At 35.4% G+C, this 22,963-nt stretch overlaps 1 protein-coding gene across 1 annotated transcript; it reads left to right on the top strand.

The window, feature by feature from the left end:
- The first annotated feature begins 4,296 nt into the window (after positions 1-4,296).
- On the top strand, positions 4,297-22,011 carry LOC127423524 (annexin A11-like). Its single transcript, XM_051667906.1, has 15 exons — positions 4,297-4,428; positions 8,198-8,500; positions 8,646-8,677; positions 8,821-8,994; positions 10,627-10,714; positions 10,855-10,949; positions 11,056-11,169; positions 13,873-13,963; positions 14,047-14,126; positions 16,366-16,422; positions 16,545-16,638; positions 17,095-17,190; positions 19,805-19,863; positions 20,084-20,206; positions 20,820-22,011. The coding sequence occupies exons 2-15, from the start codon at positions 8,206-8,208 to the stop codon at positions 20,877-20,879; spliced, it is 1,458 nt and encodes a 485-aa protein (XP_051523866.1). The 5' UTR covers positions 4,297-4,428; positions 8,198-8,205; the 3' UTR covers positions 20,880-22,011.
- Positions 22,012-22,963: the final 952 nt, after the last annotated feature.

Below are 22,963 nucleotides of genomic sequence, written 5' to 3'. Positions count from 1 at the left end.
TATAAGTAATCCCCGCTGTTGACTTCTTGCCAATAAAGTGAAAAGAGCACACAAACAAATTATCCAAAGCTTCTTCAAACAAATGTTCCTAAGTCAATCCTTCTGTAGGCAGCCGATGGAAGAAGCAGCATCTGGTACTGGAGCGCTTTGCGAGTGGTTTCTGATCATAACATTGTTGTTTTAGATAAAACTTTAGTTTTGCTAGATTATTAGGATAACCATTAACTGCACACATTGTCCGGGACATTTTTAAGACATCTTACAACATTTAAAAAGCTAGAATCTAACCGCATGACAAGCAAGCAAGCAGAGACTGGCTACACACAAAACGCCAATCAATCGCACTTCCGCTAGCCAAGGGCGTAGATTTGGCTTGAACACTGTGGGGGTTACAGTGTGAAGAATTGACATGTTTCCATTGATCAAGGTATAAATATTGGGGGGGGGTATTATTAGGGGGGTTACCTCCCCCCCATCCCCCCTGGAATCTACATCCCTGGTTTAATATGCTCTCAGGGGAGGAAAGTTAAACCGTGAATTCACCACAATTTATGAAAGTTGCTGTAGTGTACACTGCTGGACGGTTGTCTAATGTATTAATGAGTTGGGCCGGCGCCATGGGATGGTTATCAAAGAGTGTAGACATGTTCTAATTAATATTCAAATATACCTCCTTTGGTTTAGGCCTGCTGACAAGAAGGTTGGCATAGTCTTGTTAAAATTAGAGCTTGGCCTTCCCTTCGTAATTTCGTTGCGCGTCCAGGACAATCCATCGTAAAATGAACAGAAATACCATTAAAACAACTTTAAAGCGGTCGATGAGGATCATTTATGATGAAAATGCTTACATTTGCCTAACCTTTCCCCAACAGAGAGTATAATGTTAGCTTAGCTTAATTTGAGAGAAAAGTTGTTGGACTTGATTTTGGGAGATGTTTCATCATGATCATAATGTGGTCTGATGAGGTGAAAATTCTGCTCTCTATTGTTCATAGGAATGTATTGCATGCTTAGTATAGCACAAAAGTTTGTATGAAACTGTGATTGACTCTCATATATAACCTACCCCTAACCCTAAGATCATATAACACCTACAGACCTAATATATATGTATATACAATATATATATATATATAATTTACTTTATTTATGATATATTCTCCAACTGAGGACATTCCTAGAGGTCTCCAAAGGGAGGTTGAGTGCAAAGTGCAAAACAAAACAACAAATCATAAAACACAACACCAAATCCAGAAACAATACTACAAGTCAGAACACACAACGGCAAGATAGAAAACACAAAAGCAAATCAGTCGATATGGAACCGATTGGCTGTGGAGAGTACCTAGTCCTTTCCTCAGGACTGGTTCTCTGCCCACTGGTGCGATTACTTCAAAATTCATTACTGAAAATTGTGAGTGGTTTGTCACTCAGTAAAACAGTAATGGGACACTTTATAACACAAAGAGCAAAAACAGCAACAGGGAAAACATCATTTTAGGTACAATGTTCAGCTATGGTGTGCAAGGAACCGTCTAAAAATTCCAAGTGCTCATTCAACTGACTTGCATAGTATAACGTAACAAACACTGTTATTAAAAAAGCATTTTCTCATCCTAAAGGTTGCCGTAGACTGCCGGCGTGATGGCGGCTCATTTTCTACATTTGAAGCCAGCATGTCCAATTATGAGTTTTCAATTATTTTAGAAAATAAATTGCTGAAAGATATTATTTTCATATTGTAAACGTTGTAGAAGGCTACTATTAGATATGCTGACTTACTCTAGGTGAGACTTTCCCAGGATGTGGAATTACACATATACAGTATTCAATTATTTAAAAAACACACACACACACAAAAAAAACATGGAAGTTAGTCATTCACACCACTGGCAGCCTGCTACAGCCTTTGTAATGTAAAAATGATATCTTGATGATTTTTATTTATTTATTTATTTATTTTAAACAACAGTGTTTTTTAAGTTAGAACATGCAAGATGAATGAACACTTGCACACCACCAACATTTTAGTGCAGTTTGTGGACTTTAAGCACTATATGAACCATGAGACCGTAGATGAACGTCGTACCTAAAACTAACTTTTCCCACTCGTTGTTTGTACTATCTGTGTTATAAAGTTTCCTGTTACTGAGAAAACACTCCAGATGATTTAGTTTTTCAGTCAGTGACCTTTTGGCATTAATTTTGATATAATCAGTGAACCAATCCTGAAGAAAGGACTAGGGCTCATTCACACAGCCAATCAGGTGAGAAGCTATTGTACCTACCCTTTCCATTTAAACTGAACTGCTGTCCTGTTTTCTGAATTATTGTTGTGTTTTCTGATTTGCTGTTTTGTTTTGCACTTCACGGCCACCAAAGTTTTTCCACTTGTTGTCTATACATGCATCTAATGGAACTAAAGTCAAATCCAAGAGACTCAGTTTATCACATGTATAAACATGTTTATTTGAATGGGAGAGTCATTCGTCATTGTCTCTGAGCCAATGTGAGGGCAGGACAGGCATGAGACAGAGAAAAGCGTACTGTCGTTTTCATGCAAATCATTCGTTTGTTTATTATGTCGGACATCAGCCATGTTCAAAACCTTTCAAACTCAACTTTAAGGCCAATAAATACACATTGGTTTCCTGTGAATTCAGGATAAGCTTTTTTTTTTTTTGCTTTATTGTTTTATTTAATGCAAATCTACTACACAAAAGTGTTACTGTAGTCTTTGAATGTATACAGTACATATATTGTAGAATGTTACAATTAATATTTTCAAACATCTGGCACCCTTACAGAAAGTTACTGTACTCTTTCTGGAGAAACAGAAGGCTGTTTTGACGTTTATTATTTTAATATGTTCCTTGAGGTTCACTTATGTTATAAGTAATGTTTTTTTGCACAAATAAACAGTAATATATTTGTAAAACATGATTATTTTTCCACCCTCTGTCAAAAACGCTTGGTTTTGGTGCTGCTTCTCCTTTAAGACTTGACAGTAAACGCCCACTGTTCTGATTGGCTCTCTGCTCTTGACTGACATGCTCTCTTTACTGGCCACCTCACTGCTCACCGCTACTGGGTGGGGCTACAGAAGTGAATAAAGGTAAATTAAAGGTGCACCTAGTCATTTTTTTCTCATTTATAAAGTTTTACTTCGAAATAAATGAATAGTAATGTTGAAACCAATGTCTAAAATCATGAGCACTCACATTAAAATCAAGACTCCAGTAATATCAGCAACCTTATAAAAGCTGTTTTATTGTACATGGAGAGGGTCCGCACATGGGGGCTGCCATGTTGGCATCACATGACCAGCTGAATACTACTCGCTACTTTCACTCAGGGATTTAATTAATCCTAAAAAAAATGCAAAAACTTAATGGGAAAAATACTACCGGAACCCAGATTGCTGAAAAAGTGGCCCATTCTACAAAGGGGCCTCAGTTTGTTCCTGGGAGGCAGCAGATGCCCTAACCCCGCCCCCACCCTAATCCTAACCATATGGAGCCTGTAAGGCTGCGTACCCAGCAAGGAACAACCAGAGGCACCTTTCTCCTAACGCGGAAAAAGTGGGCGGGCACTGTTGCGCATACTACCACCTACAGAGCTCTGCCTCTGTAGTATGGTAGTATCCTATTCTTTTATGGAGTTATACTTGTGCCACAATTCTGCACGCACAAAATTACATTTTGAGCGCACAAAAAAAATTCTGCTTGCGCAAGATGATATTTTGAGCATGCAAAAAGGTATTTTGCACACAGAGTGGGTAGGAGGAGTAAGCAAAATGTAAGAATTCTGAGAAAAATTCACATTCAAATAAACTTTATTCAAGTGCAAAATTGTTTTTCATTTGCTCAAAAGGAATTTATCTTTGCAAGAAGATACATTGCTTTACAAAACTGAGCTCAAGCGCGTGCAAAATAACTTTTTGTGCTCTCAGATTTCAACTTGCGCATGCATAAGAACTTTTCGGGCGCTCAGTTTAATCTTGTGCGTGCAGACATTTTTTTTGTGCACTCAAAATATCATCTTTCGCGTGCAGACATTTTTTTTTGTGTGCTCAAAATACCATCTTGTTCGTGCATAAGAACTTTTTCTGCGCTCAGTTTCATCTTGCGCATGCAGAAATGTTTTTGTGCACTCAAAATATCATCTTGCGCATACAGAAATTGTTTTTTGCACTCAAAATATCATCTTGCACGTGCAGAACATTTTTGTGCGCTCAAAATATAATTTTGCGCGTGCAGAATTGTGGCACATATATAACTCCATATATCCTCTAGTATAGTATGTGAGGATGAGGAAGGACTCGGGCGGGTCACATCTAATGTGATAGACTACAATCTGTGAACACTTCCTCATTCATTCTGTCCACGGACACGGATCGCGAGTGCTATTAATCACATACGCATTCCAGTAAGTTTTATTTAGAATCTTCACTTCGCGCGCTAATGCAGAAATGTTACATTGTTACTAAATGTTACTATGTTATTTTATTTGCCGCGTACTTTACTGAGACTCTTTAATCATTGGTGTAATGTAATTGAATAATTGGGGTAATTGTACATTTGTCTGGGTGAAATATGTCCTTAAGATGTTTGTAATGGACACTCTGTCGAAAGGACCTGAATTGTTGAAAGGATGTTTGATTTCTGGGCGTTTGTTTTAGTGTGTGTTGTGTAATCTGAAATACTCGGCTGCCATTTTTTTTGCTTGCGATGGATCAACATAATGTCGAAACTATACTACTATATGTAATCTTTGATTATCTGACTTTGTGGTTAGAGAATATTTCGGTACAAGTTTTTACTTGAGATCTTGAAGAGGATGGTTTTATTGTTCCCTTAAGCAACAAAAGAGACTGTAGAAGCGCTTCTCTGTGGTTTACATTTGACACGCACTCTGAATTATAGGAAAGATTTGAATAGCAGCACAAAGACCACGACATCCTATTTAACCATAACAACATGCTTAATATACCAACAAACAACCAGTGGAAAGTTTGGACACACTTGACTGAATTTATGTTTCTCGCGACTTTAAAAAACATTTCATTTAAAGGCGTAGGCCTATGCGTAGTGCTTTCAGTTTTGTAAGTAAATAGTGTGCCTAATATGTACATAACTAACATTTTAAATAAAAATTGGGGTGTTTTAGAGCAGTGAACAAGTGTCCCGTATTTATGGGAACTTTTTGGTAATTTTTCTAGTTTAAACCCCTTAAACACTGGTGCAATATTTCACACTCAAATGTGTGACTAATTGCAAAAAAATAGTCTTTTTTTTTTTTTTTTTTTTAAAGAAATCCCCCAAATTTAAAAAAAGAGTCCAATTATCCACAATATTGTGTTTATAATCTTATGAAGTATTTAAAAAAAACTAACTAACGCATTTTAGCCCTCACAGACGTGCTGGTCCATAGACATTCAGTCTAATTTTCAGTTCAAGCACCACCCTCGTTATTTCATTGAATACCTCGGCCTCTGAGTGGACTAGAAGCTCAATCTAGATATCTTTAGAAAGCTGAGACCCCCCCCACCCCCCAATCATCAATATACAAAAACATATTTTTTCTGATGATTTGTTTAGCATGCTTTTCCTGCTGGATGGCATATTTTGTTCTGGACATCTAAGATATAACATTGGATTATTCAGCCAAGCAAGCTCACAGAAAATGTTTTTTTTTTTTTTTAGAATACTGCCTAAGGTAAAAGCAGATTTAAAGTTTATAGCTATTTGGGTCATACAGCAGCAGTTATCGCTGCATAAAAGAGACGTTTGTATTTAATGAGTTACAGAAGTCATACTTCACTTTGTGATTCTTTTGAAAATTTTCGAACTGTGGTATTAGGGCAACAACAAAAAAACTGTACAGTCGCATTCCTGGGAGTGAGAGCTTTCATTTGATATATGACTTGTCCATTAATGTGCTATGCGAAAGACTTTTATTTTCATACAAATATTTCTAACCCATTACCTCTAGGGGGCACTAATTTGCGACACGTATGTATTGAGGCCTTATTTTGTTATTTTAATTAACATAAATGCAGAAGTGATGGTTATCTCTGAAAAGTTCAGATTCTAAGCTTTCAAATGATACCTCAAATGCCTGACTTATGTATACGAGTACTTCAATGTTTTAAGCGTAAACTTCTTTTGCGATATAGCCCCCCCCCCACCCCCTTATGCATCCATGTTGATTTTACCAATTTTTGAAAACATTTATAGCATTTTCTACAAAAAAAAAAGGAATAAATATTTAATGGATTAAAAATGTAATGTGGTGTAACCAAGTTAAAGGTTTTTAAATAATTTAACCTTAAATACATGAGTGTACGCAACTGAATCATTAATTTAAAAAAAGAAAAAAAAATTGTCTAATTTATTTTTTTACAAATATCACGCATTTTTGAGTCAAAAATATCAAGTTTCCTCAGGGTTACTCAGATTGAACTGAACAGCAAAAAAAAAAAAAAAAAGAAAGAAAGAAGAAAAAAAAAAAGGAAAGTATTGATATTTAGTTACATTTAAAAAAAACATTTTTTTTTAACTACACACAATATTTAGGGGTTTCACTGCTTATACTTTAAAGAAAAAATAATAATAGATTATCCTGCTGCGCTACTCATGCCAACATTTATTTAGATTTAAAGAATTTAAGCTTTTGTGCTAAGGAGACTTTTTTTTAATTAACCACATGACAATATTAACTTTAAGCCCTAAAAAAAAATCTCAAAATGACTTCGAACTCAGTCATTTAAAACATGGTGTATTCAAGTAATTATTTTGTGTGAATTGCTTTTTTAAAGTATTTTTGAATAATTTAATATATCTGGAAAGTAATTAGCGTTATTGACCCCGCTACATAATTCTCTTCCATTATCTCATAGTTTTGGTGACTTTACTATCATTCTAAAATGTGGAAAATAGTAACAATGAAGAATGAGTAGGTGTGTCCAAACCTTTGACTGGTATTGTATAAATACATCAGGAGATATTCTGCATATAGAGTGATTACCATGTTTACTGTGTTGAAAAATTCTCCTTTCAAAGACTGAAAATACCTGTCTGTTTACCAAGCTGATATAGGCGTTTGCTTCTAGGTTAAAGGTGATATGAAGCATCTGTGGCACTATCAAAACAGTGCTGTGTTTGTTTGAGTATCCCAACCAGCCTGATAAAGTAACATTGACTCAACCAATGGATTGAGTTTGTGACTGAACGAACTGTTTGTGTAGAGTGTTTGGGTGATTTATTTTTTGCAGTTTCACAGAGTGACACTAATGGTGCAGAAATTAAATACTTTTAGTATTTGACAAATATCATTGACATGTTTTTCAAGATTTTATGCTCAGATGTATTTGAATGTATAAGGGAAAGTGCGTCACAAAAAAAAAAAAAAAATTAGATTTCTTTTAATCAGTTTTTGTTTTTGCCGATACCGATAACTAAGGTGGTGGTAAAGGCCGATAACGGATTAATCGGCCGATAGTTTTTATAATCGGTTTATAAAATGTCCAAAAAAAAAATAAAAAATTATTCTTTCTTTACTGTGGCGGCCAGAGTCCAAAATAAATAAAATCCTAGAAGCAGTTTTTTTGTTCAAACAAAATCCCAGTAATAACCAATAAAAATGATTTGGTGCATAACGTGTATAAACAAGCCCGAATCACACTGGGGAGTCTTATTTTGAAATGCCGAAATGATGAAAAATCTATCGTAACTATCGACAGATTTTTGCCGATAACCGATAGTTCAGAAAAGCCACTATCGGCACCGATTAATCGGTAAAACCGATATATCGGTCTACCTCTAATTTCTTGTTGATTTCCACCAAAAATAATTTCGACTCCCTCGTTTATTTAAAAATAAGAATAATTTTGTGGTTAAACTATGGCACTTACAATGGAAGTCAATGGGGCCAGTCCATAAAAATTTAAATACTCACTGTTTCAAACGTATAGTCACAAGATGTAAACAATAAACATGTTAATATGATTTTAGTGTGATAAAATCGCTTACTAACATTATCTGTGTGAAGTTATGTCCAATATTGAATATAACTTTACACAGATAATGTTAGTAAGCGATTTTATCACACTAAAATTAACATTATATCAACTTAAACCATGTTTTTGAATGTTCTTGTTACTATAAAATTTAGTTAAATATTCCTATCTGCCCAGGTGTCAAGATGAGTTATCCCGGATACCCCCCTGCAGGCGGAAGCTACCCACCCGGATCAGGACCATATCAGCAAGCCCCGGGGGGTACATACCCGCCCCAACCGGGTGCCTATCCGCCCCAGGGAGGGTTTTATCCACCTCAACCAGGGGCGTATCCCCCCGGAGCAGGTTACCCACCCCAGGCCGGGGGATATCCTCCTCAGGCTGGCGGTTACCCGGCTGCCCCGGGAGGAGGGTTCCCACCGCAGGCAGGGGGTTACCCTGCCGCCCAGCCCGGAGGGTACCCGTCCATGCCCGCTGCAGGTGAGCGCTTTCTTTGCTATAACAAATAAGAAATAACAGCCTGTGTTTATAATGTTTTGACACTGACTTTATGTAATTTGTGGTGTTTTTGTGTCTGTATTGTCACAGTTTAAGCAGCACTAAGTTATTGTATGTTTTATAACAGGTGGGTGGGGTGCCCAGCCTGGCTTTGGAGCTGTAAGCATTCCTTTATTTCTATTTTATTTCTGTTGTTGTCAATCTGCAGTGTCATTTGTTTTTAAATGCATAGCAATTTTAAGCTAAATGTAAAGTCACATAGTAAAGTTACTGAACTCCTTGTGGTGTGTTTGTGTATGTAGCCTGGAGGTGGGATGCCTCAGGGGTACCCTGGAGGTCCTTTCCCAGGACAACAGCCCATGCCACAACAGCCCATGCCAGGATACCCAGGTGCTCCGGCTCCAAACCCGTCAATGCCCGGGTACGGAGGGGGTGTTCCGCCTGGACCAACACAACCAGCTGTTCCTGCAGCTAAAGTGAGCGACTGGCAACTTCATGGGCCATTTTAAGCTTTTACTTTCTTCACTTTAGATTTACAGTTCACATCACATGGTTCCCACGGTCATTGACATCTTGGAAAAATCAGGGAATTTAAAATTGTGATTTTTAAAAAAAAAAAAATGTAGGCCTGGAAAAGTCATAGAAATTACTAAAAATGAATGTGAATATGCGTATATGTACGTGAATATTGTGATTACTTGTATTATGTGTATTCTTATATTTGTGCATATAAATTAAATGATCAAATAGAATTTTCCTTGTGTTCATTTAGTGCAAACAATGTTGAAAACATGCTTTGATTATTTTTAACTTTCTTTTGCTGTGTTTTTCTTGCGCTAAGCATTTTCAGTCCACAGTTTTGTTCAAATGATGGTTCCTGACCCTTTTAAGCCATTTCATTACATATACATAAATATCAAGATAAACTGAATATTGTCAGAATTTGTATAGTAGATATGTGTGTGTATACAGTAAATGTGGGTTATTAAAATAAGGTTGTCTGAGGTGATAAAAATTTGAAATCTTTTAAATGTTTAGTTTAAAACACACGTGCCAAGTTCGTAGAAATGTGAAGTTTGTGTCAAATTTGTTCTTGTACATTTTTGAAAACATTTATAAGCATTTTCTAAAGAAAAAAGAGTGAAGTTTAGACTTTAAAAATGTCATGTGGTGTGACCATCAAGCAAAAGGTTTTAAAATACCTTCTTTTTTTTTTTTTGTGCACATTGAATACATGAGTGTAAACAATTTAATCGTTCATTTCAAGGTGAAAAATATTTTTCAGAAGTTTTCTCAGGGTTACTCCATTTGACCTGAACAAACAAAATGTGCTTTTTCATGCAAATTGTCATGAGGGTCTAAAGAGGTCCTCTGTTTTTGTTTTTTTTGGTCACATGACAACAAAATGTCAACGTACATATTGGTTACACCACCTGACTTTGATTTGGTGGACCCTTTTTTTTTTTTTTATTCTTTTTTTATTTTATTTTATTTTTTTTAAATATAACATTTTAAAACAAAAATTGTTTCACTGTTTTTTTTTTTTTTTTAAAGAATAATAAAAGATTATTCTACTCATGCCAACGTTTCTTTTTTCAAAGATTAATGAGATTTATTTTTTACTGTCTCCGGACAGTTACACCACATGACATTTTTTACTTTAAAGCTCAGAAACAAATATAAACAAGACTTTGAAGTCCATAATTTAAAACATGATCATCATAGAAGAGTTGTTTTCAAGTCTTGGTTTTGTAATCGCATTTTTTATGTACTTTTGAATAACTTAATATATCTGGACCAAAAAATAAAAAATAAATGCATCAAGTTATTGACCCATATGTGTGTGAAATATATTTATATATACACTGTATATATACACACACATATGCACACATGTATTGTGTGTGTTGATATATATATATATATATATATATATACAGTATACACAGTATATACATACTCATATATTTATATATAGCTATGTTGCCCTGCTATCAAAAGCGCATTAAGGAAATACAGTGTCTTCTTCCAGTTACAGTCAAAGTTTTACCCAAAGGATGGCGTGAATCATCTTAAGTGTTTCCTATAACAGTAGTGTTTGTGTTTAGATGGGTTACCGTGGTTCCATGAAGGACTTTCCTGGTGCTGATCCTCTCAGAGATGTTGAAGTCTTGAGGAAAGCAATGAAGGGCTTTGGTGAGAAGAAATTATTATAATTTTTTTTTTGGTTCATTGGTACCACCAAGTTTGACTTTTTTTTTTTTTTTTTTTTTGGCCACATGTTATAAAATTGGTTCAAAATGTATAGACCTGATATTGACTCTGTTTACTCATAGGAACTGATGAAAATGCCATTATCGAGCTTCTCGGCAGTCGCACCAACAAGCAGCGTGTGCCGATGGTCGCGGCTTACAAAACCACATATGGCAAGGTGAGCCATATGATGACACGGCATGCTTTTTACATATTTACAAATGTAAAAGAACTGCCATTGTGGTTTGTTGTGTGTAACACATTTTTTAAATGGTATTTCACAGGATCTGGTTAGTGATCTAAAATCAGAGCTGACCGGGAACTTTGAAAGTTTGGTTTTGGCAATGATAAAGACTCCTACTCAGTTTGATGTCTCTGAACTGAAGCAGGCCATAGCAGTGAGTTTTCCTTTAACACTCATTCACCCTAGTTTTTTCAGGAAAACCCACATCGGATCAAATTTACAATCAGTTACTAGAACTCTGGGTCAGTTTGCATCTTATTGCTCACTTAGACAGGAAGAGACTGACATGTAGAGCAAACAACCACAGTTAATTGTGTTTTCACATTTACTTTATAGAATTAGTTCACCCAAAAATGAAAATTCAATCATTGTTTACTCACCCCTGTGTTGTTATAACTCTATGTGACTTTCTTTCTTTTTCTTAAAACAAAGGGAGAAACTGTGTATAAATGTTGTGCTCAGTGATGTCATACAATGGCTGTTGATCTCCTGTGTGTGTTCATGATTGGACATGAGAGCAACAGTTCACGCAGCCCCCTCGTGACATCGGGGCGTTCAAGCGAAAATTTGTTTTGTTTATCTAAAAACAGGTCCTCCACAGTGATAGTGACAACAAAACACAATACAGCTGCACACAAAACAGAGAACAGAACTTACTAAACATGTCTGAAGAGTTTGTAGTCCAAGAATTGATGCATTTCTATGCCCAGCCTTATTTTTTTAGAAAGAAGTGCTCTGTAAACGCAGCCGCAGTCACACCGTGTCCTAACCTGGTGGCAAACGCCACACGATAAAATGTATATTTTCTATGGTAATCAGAATTTTTGTCTTAACCAGCCAGGATGAGCGACGGTACATTCTATCGATCGCTTGTTTTCTATTTTCAGCATCGCACGGGTAACTCCATCCACTGTGAACTGGTACTGGTCCAAAAATTAGATTTGAAAAGTTTGTGGACAAACTTTAGGTTGGCTTGAAAAAGCCTAGTCTGAAAGTGTATTGATAGATAGAATGCTTAGCTAGGCATTGCTAACATGTTTCAGCATGTTGCTAGCATTTGTAGCACTTAGCTAGACATTGCCAGCATGTTTTAGCACTTAGCTAGGCATTGCTAAGCATGTATTAGCATTTAGCAAGGCATTGTTAGCATGTTTTAACATGTTGCTAGCATGTTTTAGCACTTAGCTAGGCAATGCTAGCATGTTTCAGCATGCTGCTAGCATTTGTAGCACTTAGCTAGACATTGCCAGCATGTTTTAACACTTAGCTAGGCATTGCTAGCATGTTTTAGCATGATGCTAGCATGTTTTAACACTTAGCTAGCATTGCTAACGTTTAAGCATTTAGCTAGACATTGCTAGCATGTTTTAACATGTTGCTCAGCATGTATTAGCACTTAGCAAGGCATTGTTAGCATGTTTTAACATGTTGCTAGCATGTTTTAGCACTTAACCAGGCATTGCTAGCATGTTTTAACATGTTGCTAGCATGTATTAGCACTTAGCAAGGCATTGCTAGCATGTTTTAACATGTTGCTCAGCATGTATTAGCACTTAGCTAGGTGTTGCTAGAATGTGTTAGCATGTTGCTAGCATGTTCCTAGTCTGTTTTAACACTTTGCGACATGTTGCTAGCATGTTTCTAGTATGTTTTAACACTTAGCTATGTGTTGCTAGCATGTTTTAGCATGTTGCTAGCATGTTTTAGCATGTTGCTAACATGTTTTAACACTTTGTTAGGCATTGCTAGTATGTTTTAGCATGTTGCTACCATGTTTTAGCACTTAGTTAGATGTTGCTATCATGCTTTAGCATGTTGCTAGCATGTTTTAGTACTAAGCTAGGTGGTGTTAGCATGTTGCTAGCATGTTTTAATACTTAGCTAGGTAGTGTTAGCATGTTGCTAGGTATTGCTAGAATGTAGATAGGTGTTGCTAGTTTGTTTTGCTAGTATATCTATCACAGATTTGGTGCATGTAGCTTGAAAGCTTTGGCAGTAAGTCTAGTCAGAAATTTTGAATGGGAGTCGATGGGAAATTGGGCCTGTTCGGAAGTCCGGTACGGGAATACCACAATTCCGATCAGTTAGGTGCATGTAGCTTGAAAGCTCTAGGAGGAGTTAGAGTTAGAAATGTATATAATAATAATACGTTTAAATAGTAGATCAGTATGTTGGCTTTTTCAATCCAACCTAAAAAGTCTGGGCATAGAAATGCATCAATTCTTGGACTACAAACTCTTCAGACATGTTTAGTAAGTTCTGTTCTCTGTTGTGTGTGCAGTTGTGTTGTGTTATATTGTCACTATCACTGTGGAGGACCTGATTTTAGATAAACAAACGAGTTTTCGCTTGAACGCCCCAATGTCATGAGGGTGCTGCGTGAACTGTTGCTCTCGTGTCCTATCATGAACGCACACAGGAGATCAACGCTCAGTGAACATTTCACTAAATAATACATTAGATATCGGTTTGTTTCGCACCAAATCTTATTGTATACTTTCATAACAATCATGAGTCTCATGAATAATTTATTAGACTTCTGAATTATAATTTTGTGTTCTTTTGAAGCTTGAAGAGGTGGTCACCATAAACTGCCATTGTATGACATCAATGAGCACAACATTTTATTTCACAATTTCTCCCTTTGTGTTGAGAAAAAGAAAGAAAGTCATATAGAGTTATAACAACACAGAAGTGAATAAACAATGACTGAATTTACATTTTTGGGTGAACTAATCCTTTAAGTCTGAAAACTAATGTAAAATCAGACTGTGAATATGAGAATGCAAAATAGCAAAGAGAGTTTTCAGTAAATAACCAGATAAATGAATGAATGATTGTTATTGTTTATGCTCAGGGTGCTGGAACAGACGAGGCCTGTCTCATAGAGATTCTGGCATCTCGTAATAATGCTGAAATCCAGGAAATAAATAAACTGTATAAGGCAGGTGAGTGGTCCCAGTACCCAGAAGAATGTCTGAAGTGTCTGAAAATGATGTTTTAAGTATACAGATCACTGTTTGTTGTTTAGAGTACAAGAAATCTCTGGAGGACGCCATCAGCAGTGACACATCTGGACATTTCCGTCGTCTGCTCATCTCCCTGTCTCAGGTACAATGTCTGTCTTTCAATATGTGTCTGGGGGTTTCTTATTGTTTCTCTGTCCTTTTATATTAGCAATGATACCAGCATATGTTTGGATGTAAATGACCTGTTATACATGTAAATCTTACTCAAGTTGGACATTGTTGAGGATCACTGTTGTGATGTTAAACATGTGCTTACAATAGGATGGTAAATAGTTGTCACAATGGCACACTGTTTTGGATTTATTTATTTATTAATTTTTTTAATTACATGGAGAATTATGGAAGCCCGTTTCCACCACATGAAAAAAAAAAACTGCTTTGGTAAGCCCTAATTAAGAGATACTAAGTCATATTTATGAGAGAAAAGTCATAATTATGAGATACTTGGTGATAATTATGAGCTAAAATGTCATTTATATAGCACTTTTCTAGGCACTCAAAGTGCTTTACATAGAATAGGGGGAACCTCGTCAACCACCACCAGTGTGCAGCATCCACCTGGATGATGTGACGGCAGCCATAGTGTGCCAGTACACTCACCACACACCAGCAAGTATGAGATAAATTCATAATTACAAGAAAATTAAAAAATTATTAGATTTGAAAAGTTTGTGGACAAACTTTAGGTTGGCTTGAAAAAGCCTAGTCTGAAAGTGTATTGATAGATAGAATGCTTAGCTAGGCATTGCTAACATGTTTTAGCATGTTGCTAGCATGTTTTAGCACTTAGCTAGGCAATGCTAGCATGTTTCAGCATGTTGCTAGCATTTGTAGCACTTAGCTAGACATTGCCAGCATGTTTTAGCACTTAGCTAGGCATTGCTAAGCATGTTTTAGCACTTAGCTAGGCATTGCTAAGCATGTATTAGCACTTAGCAAGGCATTGTTAGCACGTTTTAACATGTTGCTAGCATGTTTTAACACTTAGCTAGCATTGCTAGCATGTTTAAGCATTTAGCTAGACATTGTTAGCATGTTTTAACATGTTGCTCAGCATGTATTAGCACTTAGCAAGGCATTGTTAGCATGTTGTAACATGTTGCTAGCATGTTTTAGTACTTAACCAGGCATTGCTAGAATGTTTTAGCATGTTGCTACCATGTTTTAGCACTTAGCTAGGCGTTGCTATCATGCTTTAGCATGTTGCTAGCATGTTTTAGTACTAAGCTAGGTGGTGTTAGCATGTTGCTAGCATGTTTTAATACTTAGCTAGGTAGTGTTAGCATGTTGCTAGGTATTGCTTGCATGTAGATAGGTGTTGCTAGTTTGTTTTGCTAGTATATCTATCACAGATTTGGTGCATGTAGCTTGAAAGCTTTGGCAGTAAGTCTAGTGAGAAATTTTGAATGGGAGTCGATGGGAAATTGGGCCTGTTCGGAGGTCCGCTACGGGAATACCACAATTCCGATCAGTTAGGTGCATGAAGCTTGAAAGCTCTAGGAGGAGTTAGAGTTAGAAATGTATATAATAATAATACGTTTAAATAGTAAATCAGTATGTTGGCTTTTTCAATCCAACCTGATTATGAGATTAAAGTCACAATTTTGAGATGGTCACAATAATGAGATAAATGTCATAATTATGAGATACTTAGTGATAATTATGAGCTAAAATGTCATAAGAATGAGATAGTTATGTGATAAATTCATAATTACAAGAAAATGTAAAATTATTAGATTTAGTCATAATTATGAGGTAAAAAGTCAAAATTTATAAGATAAAAAGTGATAATTATGAGATAGTTAGATAGAGTCATAATTTTGAGCCATACAGTAATTATAAGAAAATGTCATAATTATAACATGGTAATAATTATGAGATAAAAAGTCACAATAATAATAAAATGTCATTATGAGGTAGTAAGTCATAATTATAAATAAAATGTCAAATTTATGAGATTAAAAGTCCTATTTTGAGAAACTAAGTCATAATTCTCATAACAGTCTCATAAATTGACATTTTATTTCGTAAATATGAATTTTTATTTCAAAAGTAAGACTTATCATAGCCATTTTTTTTGTTCATGTGGCTTTAATGGGCTTTCCATAGTAAAAAGAGGTGGTAACATAAATGCAACTGTAGGTGGTTGATAAAGCAATGTTATATTTTTGTTAATAAATGTGGAACTTCACATTTACGGCAGATTACACCATAATATAATTTTTCCATTTGAAACAGGAAGTGGATATAGGAAGTGTCTGTTGTGTAGTTTTCACCCATATAGTATAATGTAATGTAATATAGTTTTCACTTGTTTTCAGGGTAATCGAGATGAGAGAGAGAATGTGGACATTTCTATGGCCAAACAGGATGCCCAGGTTGGGGAAAATACTTTTTTATTCACTTAAAGCTGATGTGTGTATTTTTTTTATTTATTTTTTGTCGTGAACTGTAGGTGCTTATTCATGAAAGAAAATGTGCGTTATTTTCTCTGATGTAGAAGCTGCATGCTGCAGGAGAGAATAAAGTTGGCACGGATGAGTCCCAGTTTAATGCCATTCTGTGCGCTCGCAGTAAACCTCATCTCAGACAAGGTAAAAAAAACACACAGGAACTGCTATTACTTCCTAAATGATGTCCAGGTACATTGCATTTAATAGCATTCATCTGGAAAAACAATTATTTTAGTTCCCTTTTATTTGAAACATCCCCATCAGGTGATTGCATTAGCTATAGATCATTTCCACTGCATTAGTTGCTCATAATTGGACCATATCCTTTGAGATAAGGATATAGTTTCCATCAGGTTAACTGAAAAGAGCTGTGTAAACAACTTAAAAGTGTCTCCCAAACTTCTACAGCATAGGAGTTTGGAATGACACGAGGATGTGTAAATAATGACTTTTAAAATATATATTTTTTAAATTCTATTTACCTGGTTAAAATGATCATTTGCAGCATAGAAACTTTAAATTTGTCAGTTCTAAATCAAAAAGCTGTAACATTATTGCACATTGTTGGTTTCAGAAATTCTTGATTTGTTTTTTTAGTCTTCCATGAGTACCAGCAGATGTGTGGCCGAGAAATTGAGAAGAGCATCTGTAGAGAGATGTCTGGAAACGTGGAGTCTGGCATGGTGGCAGTGGGTGGGTACTCGACTCTGATTGGTCTTGAGAAAAGCCTTCAGCCAATAGCTGATCTTGAATAAGCATGCAGGGGGAAGGAATAGCCACACAGGGGAGAGAATGACATAAAAATAGGGCCAAATCAGAACTCACAGTATGCTGAGTCAGTTGTTTTGAATAAGATGCAGATTTGAGGTTGTAATGCATAGAGTGCCTAAACGTTTTGCATATGCAAATAGAGCCACACTGAAAAAAAGACTTTTTAAAGCCTCTTAAAGGAATGTTTCGATTTCAATACAAGCTAAGCTCAACCAACAGCATTTGTGGAATAATGTTGATTACCACTAGGCCTGTCGCGATTATTAACCCTGTAAAGCCTGACATAAGTGTGCATGAATGTAATGTAATGATGATTGAGAGATATTCCTCTAAAGCCTGTTGTATCACATTTGATACATGCATTTCAAAGGGGCTTTTTCAATAAAATAATATACAAAATTTTAACCAAGCACAAGTTGCTTATATTCAGCAAATACTCATTTTAAAATATCAGTAACAATATAATCATTACTGTCACTTTTACTTTATTAAAATAAGCTGTCATTTATCCCAACATAAGAGTCACTTTTCATGCAAGTCTGTTGCCATTATAAATAGATCGATATAAACATTGAAACCACTTTTTTCACAAATAACCACTAGATGGTGCCATAAACATGTGACACTTACATAACATAGGTTGTTTGGCTCGTCAGCTTGAACAGAGAGTTAAACAGGAGCCGTCAAACATTGTGTATCATATTTAATACACACAGTGTTATAGGGTTAAATAATCGTCTGATGGCGGTTATTTGATCTAGCCGGGATTATAATGCAATTTAAATTCCAATCACATTTTAATGCCCAAATAAGGGTATTTTAAGCAAATATAAACAGCATCAGTGGCACATTTGTGTGTCATTCAATTGAACTCCGAGTGTCCCTGAGCCGCAACGCTGACGTCAACCAGATCAGCTCCTGTCCGGAAGATTGTGTGAAGTGCTCTGATGAACGTGCTGTCTGCAGAGGTTTTGCTTCAAACTCCCACGAAAATATAAAGAACAAATATAACCTTTGATAGTGAACGCAAAGAGCTCCGGCTTCACTTTACATTTTCCTGGTCACAACAGGTTCATATGCACAGTGTTAAAGGTGCTGTAAGCGATTTTAGCTGTTCTACTTTCACGAGACTGAGCCGTTGAATAAGCCACGCCCCCTGTTTCCAAAATCCGCACCCCAAAGATATCAAATGAGCTTTATTGAGACTGACATTATGAGAAATGGTTGTTAAAAACAACATCAGTAAAATAGCGCCCTCGACTGACAACTGTAATGAACAACATGGCATAAAAATGGCATTAAGCCTCAATAATTCGCTGCAACTACAATACTGTGAGAACGTGCAAAATGATTGACAGGCAGAAAATGTCATTGACCGCGGACACATTTTGTTGGCTGTTTACAGAGACTAAAGCTGTCACAGAGATCTGTGAGATATCTCACAACACTTATTTCATGAATATCTTTCAAGGAGTGAGATATTTTTTGCGTACCTTTACATGATAAAATCGCTCACAGCACCTTTAATGATGCACAGTGACACAGGACGAGATGCACACTTACTCTGTTTCTGTGTAGTGATAAAATGACGAAAGGAAATCTTAAAGGTTTTGCTTCATGAGAAATAAGGGCTCATAGGTTTAATTAAAGAGCATTAAAATAATGTGTGAAAGTGAAAAAAATGACAGAAATATTTTACTGTTGCATAATATAATATGATATAATCACAATTAATTGTCAGCCAAATTTAATAATCGTGACAGCCCTAATTACCACAAAGAATAATTCTGACTCGTCCCTTTAAAAAAACAAAAAAAAAAATTCCGGTTACATTAATCCACTTACAATGGAAGTGAATGGGGCCAGTCCATAAACATTAAAATACTCACTGTTTCAAAAGTATAGCCAGAAAATGTAAACATTATACATGTTAACATGATTTTAGTGTGATAAAATTACTTACTAATCTTATCTGTGTACATACTACACTTTTGAAACAGTATGTTAACGTTTACGCATTGGCCCCATTGACTTCCATTGTAAGTGCCAAGTCGAAATTATATATATATTTTATTTTATTTATTTTTTGCTAATCATCATTATGCCACAAATACTGTTGGTTGAGCTTAACTTGTATTGAACCTGAAATTTTCCTTTTAAAGTTTTATTTTATTTTTAAAAAGCACACAAAATAAATGGTATAAAACAGCAATTTGATAAAAAGACACCATGTTCAATGATTTGTTAAATATATTAATCATAATAATTACAATTCACATTGTTTTCCGCTAAGTAGTATAGTATATACTGTACGTATATTTTAATATACTTATTAATTGATATTAAATGTAATATAAAATGTGCATCACAGGTGGCTATTTTACAACATCTTTAATGCGACACTCCGTCAGTTCTAGTATTTTGCCTGTAATGTTTGGAGTCATTTCTATAATGTAAAATATACAGTAATGTGTAGTTTAGAGTCATGTTTACAGTTTCAGTGCTGTGCTGATATTTCATATGTGCTGTTTTTCAGTGAAGTGTATCAAAAACACTCCTGCCTACTTTGCCGAACGACTTAACAAGGCCATGCAGGTAAAGCATATGATGTCATATATGTTAAAGGGGTAGTTGACCCCAAATAATTTACTCATTCATTTTACTTTCTTTCTTCAAGGAACAACAAAAGGAGATGTTAGGCTGAATGATTTTGGGGTGATTTATCCCTTCGTGATGTTAATGCATGTTCAGTGTCTTTTAGCAGAATGTTGGCTGCTCATTAAATAGTGTTTTACGTATGTTTGAATGTTTTTAGGGTGCAGGCACTAAAGACCGGACTCTCATCCGCATCATGGTGTCTCGTTCTGAGGTGGACATGCTGGATATCAGACAGGAATATCTGCGGCTGTACGGAAAATCTCTGTACACCGCCATCTCTGTAAGCCACACACACACACAGAAAATATACTGCCTAATTCTTGTACTTAAAAGATGTGCATACCTATAACACAGACACACAGTCCTAAGGAATGTGACTGTGTGTAAAAGTTTAGAGCAACTTATTTTAGGTTGCGGGCCATTACATGTACATTATGAGGCCTGATATTTTTATTTGTAAAATCTTGTACCATGCAGCGAGCATCCGCAATACATGCTAACAAGTCCAGAATGGAATATATACTGCTTTAATAACCATTACTGAAGCATTAATATATTTAAAAAAATTATATAATTAATATAATATATAATTAAATATTATATATAATAGAATATATAATTAATTAATATATATATATATATATATATATATATATATATATATATATATATATATATATATATATATATATATATATATAATTATATATATATATATATATATATATATATATATATATATATATATATATAATTAATTAAAATATATATATATATATATATATATATATATATATATATATATATATATATATATATATAAAGCATTATTTAAAAAATGCATGTGGAAATGACTAATTTCATTTACCAGAGGCCTGCGTTTGTGTTTGCAGGGTGACACGTCTGGTGATTATAAGAAGCTTCTCCTGAAGTTGTGTGGCGGAAGTGACTGAGGAAACAGGAAGTTGGATGCATAACTGTGGCGATCAGAATTGTGGTGTCGTCACATAAATACAGCATATATATCAATAGTCAAATAATCTAACTGTAGTGACATCTTAATTAATAATGTACTCTCAAATTAACATTTCATTTGTGCCTTAGGGACTACAATTATTTTGTTTTTAATTTGGTGTTTAATCAGACTATGCATGATGTCTAGATAATATATATTTTGTACCAGTTTTTGCATCGATATAAGTGTACATTGTCTTCAGTAGCTGATGCCAAATATGTGATCAGAGCTATGTTGAAGTTGAATAATCATCTCTCAACCAAAAATACAATCTGTTCACTGTTTGAACATAACGATCTAAATTCTTAATGCCTTGAAGTGCTGAAATGTATGCCATAATATATGCCATAGTTGTTATAGTAAGCTTTATGATCTCTATGCAAGAAGAGTTTTCTACAAAATGAAGAATTATATCAATCATCATGAAGGTCGTATTGGGTGAAACCACCTGAAAACATCTCCAGGTCATATTTCACCCCAAAATCAACAAATGAAGCCTATTTTAGGACAGTTAAGACTTTATTTTATTTTTTTAATTGTGGCATTAATTTCATGACAATTCATTGTTTCGTATTTCATTCTCTTTACTGTAACACTGTAAAACAAAAGTGTTGCTATGAATCAGTAAATGCTACCATGATGTTTACAAAATGTTTCAGTTTAGGTAACTTTTTTTCGCAGTACGTGAGAATGAGATATTTCGGTGAAGTAATGACATTTCAGGGGGAAATGTGATACATTATTGTTAAAATATAGTCACAATGCAAAAAGTCTTCATGGTTCTTTTGATTTTGGAGTGATGTCATCCATATGACTGGTGGAGATGTTTATTGTTGTGCCAATAGAGGGCAGGAAAGTGACCAATCATTCATCATGTCATTTTGAGTTTGAGAGAATATTCTATCCTTAATGTCTTGTGCTGTATATTAACAGTGTAGACTACTCTTTATCAGGGATTTACTGACCTGTGGTTGCCAATCTGCTCACAAAACCAACTAATGTCTGTTACTTAACACACATGTGAGGATATTATTGTTGTCTGGAAATAAATACTCCATGAATCATTCGCATTGAGGTCTCAGTCCCTTTCCATTGCTAAACTTATTTACTTCACTAACCACTAGGGTTGGGTAAGAAAAAATATATCTATATCTATATACAGTGGCAAGAAAAAGTATGTGAACCCTTTGGAATTAGCTGGTTTTTAAAATGTGATCTCATCTTCGTCAGTCACAAGTATAGACAAACACAATTATAATATTTCATGTCTTTATTGAACACATCCCATTAATCATTCACATTGCTATGGAAAAAGTAAGCGAACCCTTGGATTTGATAACGGGTCGGTCTTCCTTTGGCAGCCTTTGGTGCCCTTTTTACTCCACACGTAGTGGTGTGTGTTCTTCCCAAACAATTCAACCTAAAAACATTTTCCCAGTAGCGTTGTGGAGTATCGAGGTGGTCTTTGGCAAACTTCAGGCGTGCAGCAATGATTTTGTTGGAAAGCAGCGGCTTCCTTTGTGACGTCCTGCCATGAACACCATACCTGTTTAATGTTTTCCGTATTGTAGACTCATGAACAGAGATGTTAACCAGTTCCAGTGATTCCTTCAAGTCTTTATCTGTCACTCTAGGGTTATTTTTTACCTCACTGAGCATTCTGCGGTGTGCCCTTTGAGTCATCTTGGCTGGACGGCCACTTCTGGTGAGAGTACCTATAGTACTAAATCATCTCCATTTATAGACAGTTTGTCTAACTGTGGACAGATGAATATCTAATCTCTTCAAGATAACTTTGTAACCCTTTCCAGCTTCATGCAAAGCAATAATTCATGATCATAGGTCTTCTGAGATCTCTTGGTCCATGTTAGCAGATGCTTCTTGTGAATAGCAAACTCAAAATGCTTCAGTGCTTTTTATAAGTCAAAGTAGCTCTAACCCACACCTCCAATCTCGTTTCATTAATTGGATGCCAGGTTTGCCAACTCCTGACTATAATTAGCTTTTTTGATATCAGTAGCC

The sequence above is a fragment of the Myxocyprinus asiaticus genome, chromosome 32 (assembly GCF_019703515.2).
Source record: "Myxocyprinus asiaticus isolate MX2 ecotype Aquarium Trade chromosome 32, UBuf_Myxa_2, whole genome shotgun sequence".
NCBI classification, from domain to species: domain Eukaryota; kingdom Metazoa; phylum Chordata; class Actinopteri; order Cypriniformes; family Catostomidae; genus Myxocyprinus; species Myxocyprinus asiaticus.
This window is presented reverse-complemented; position numbering and strand designations above follow the sequence as displayed.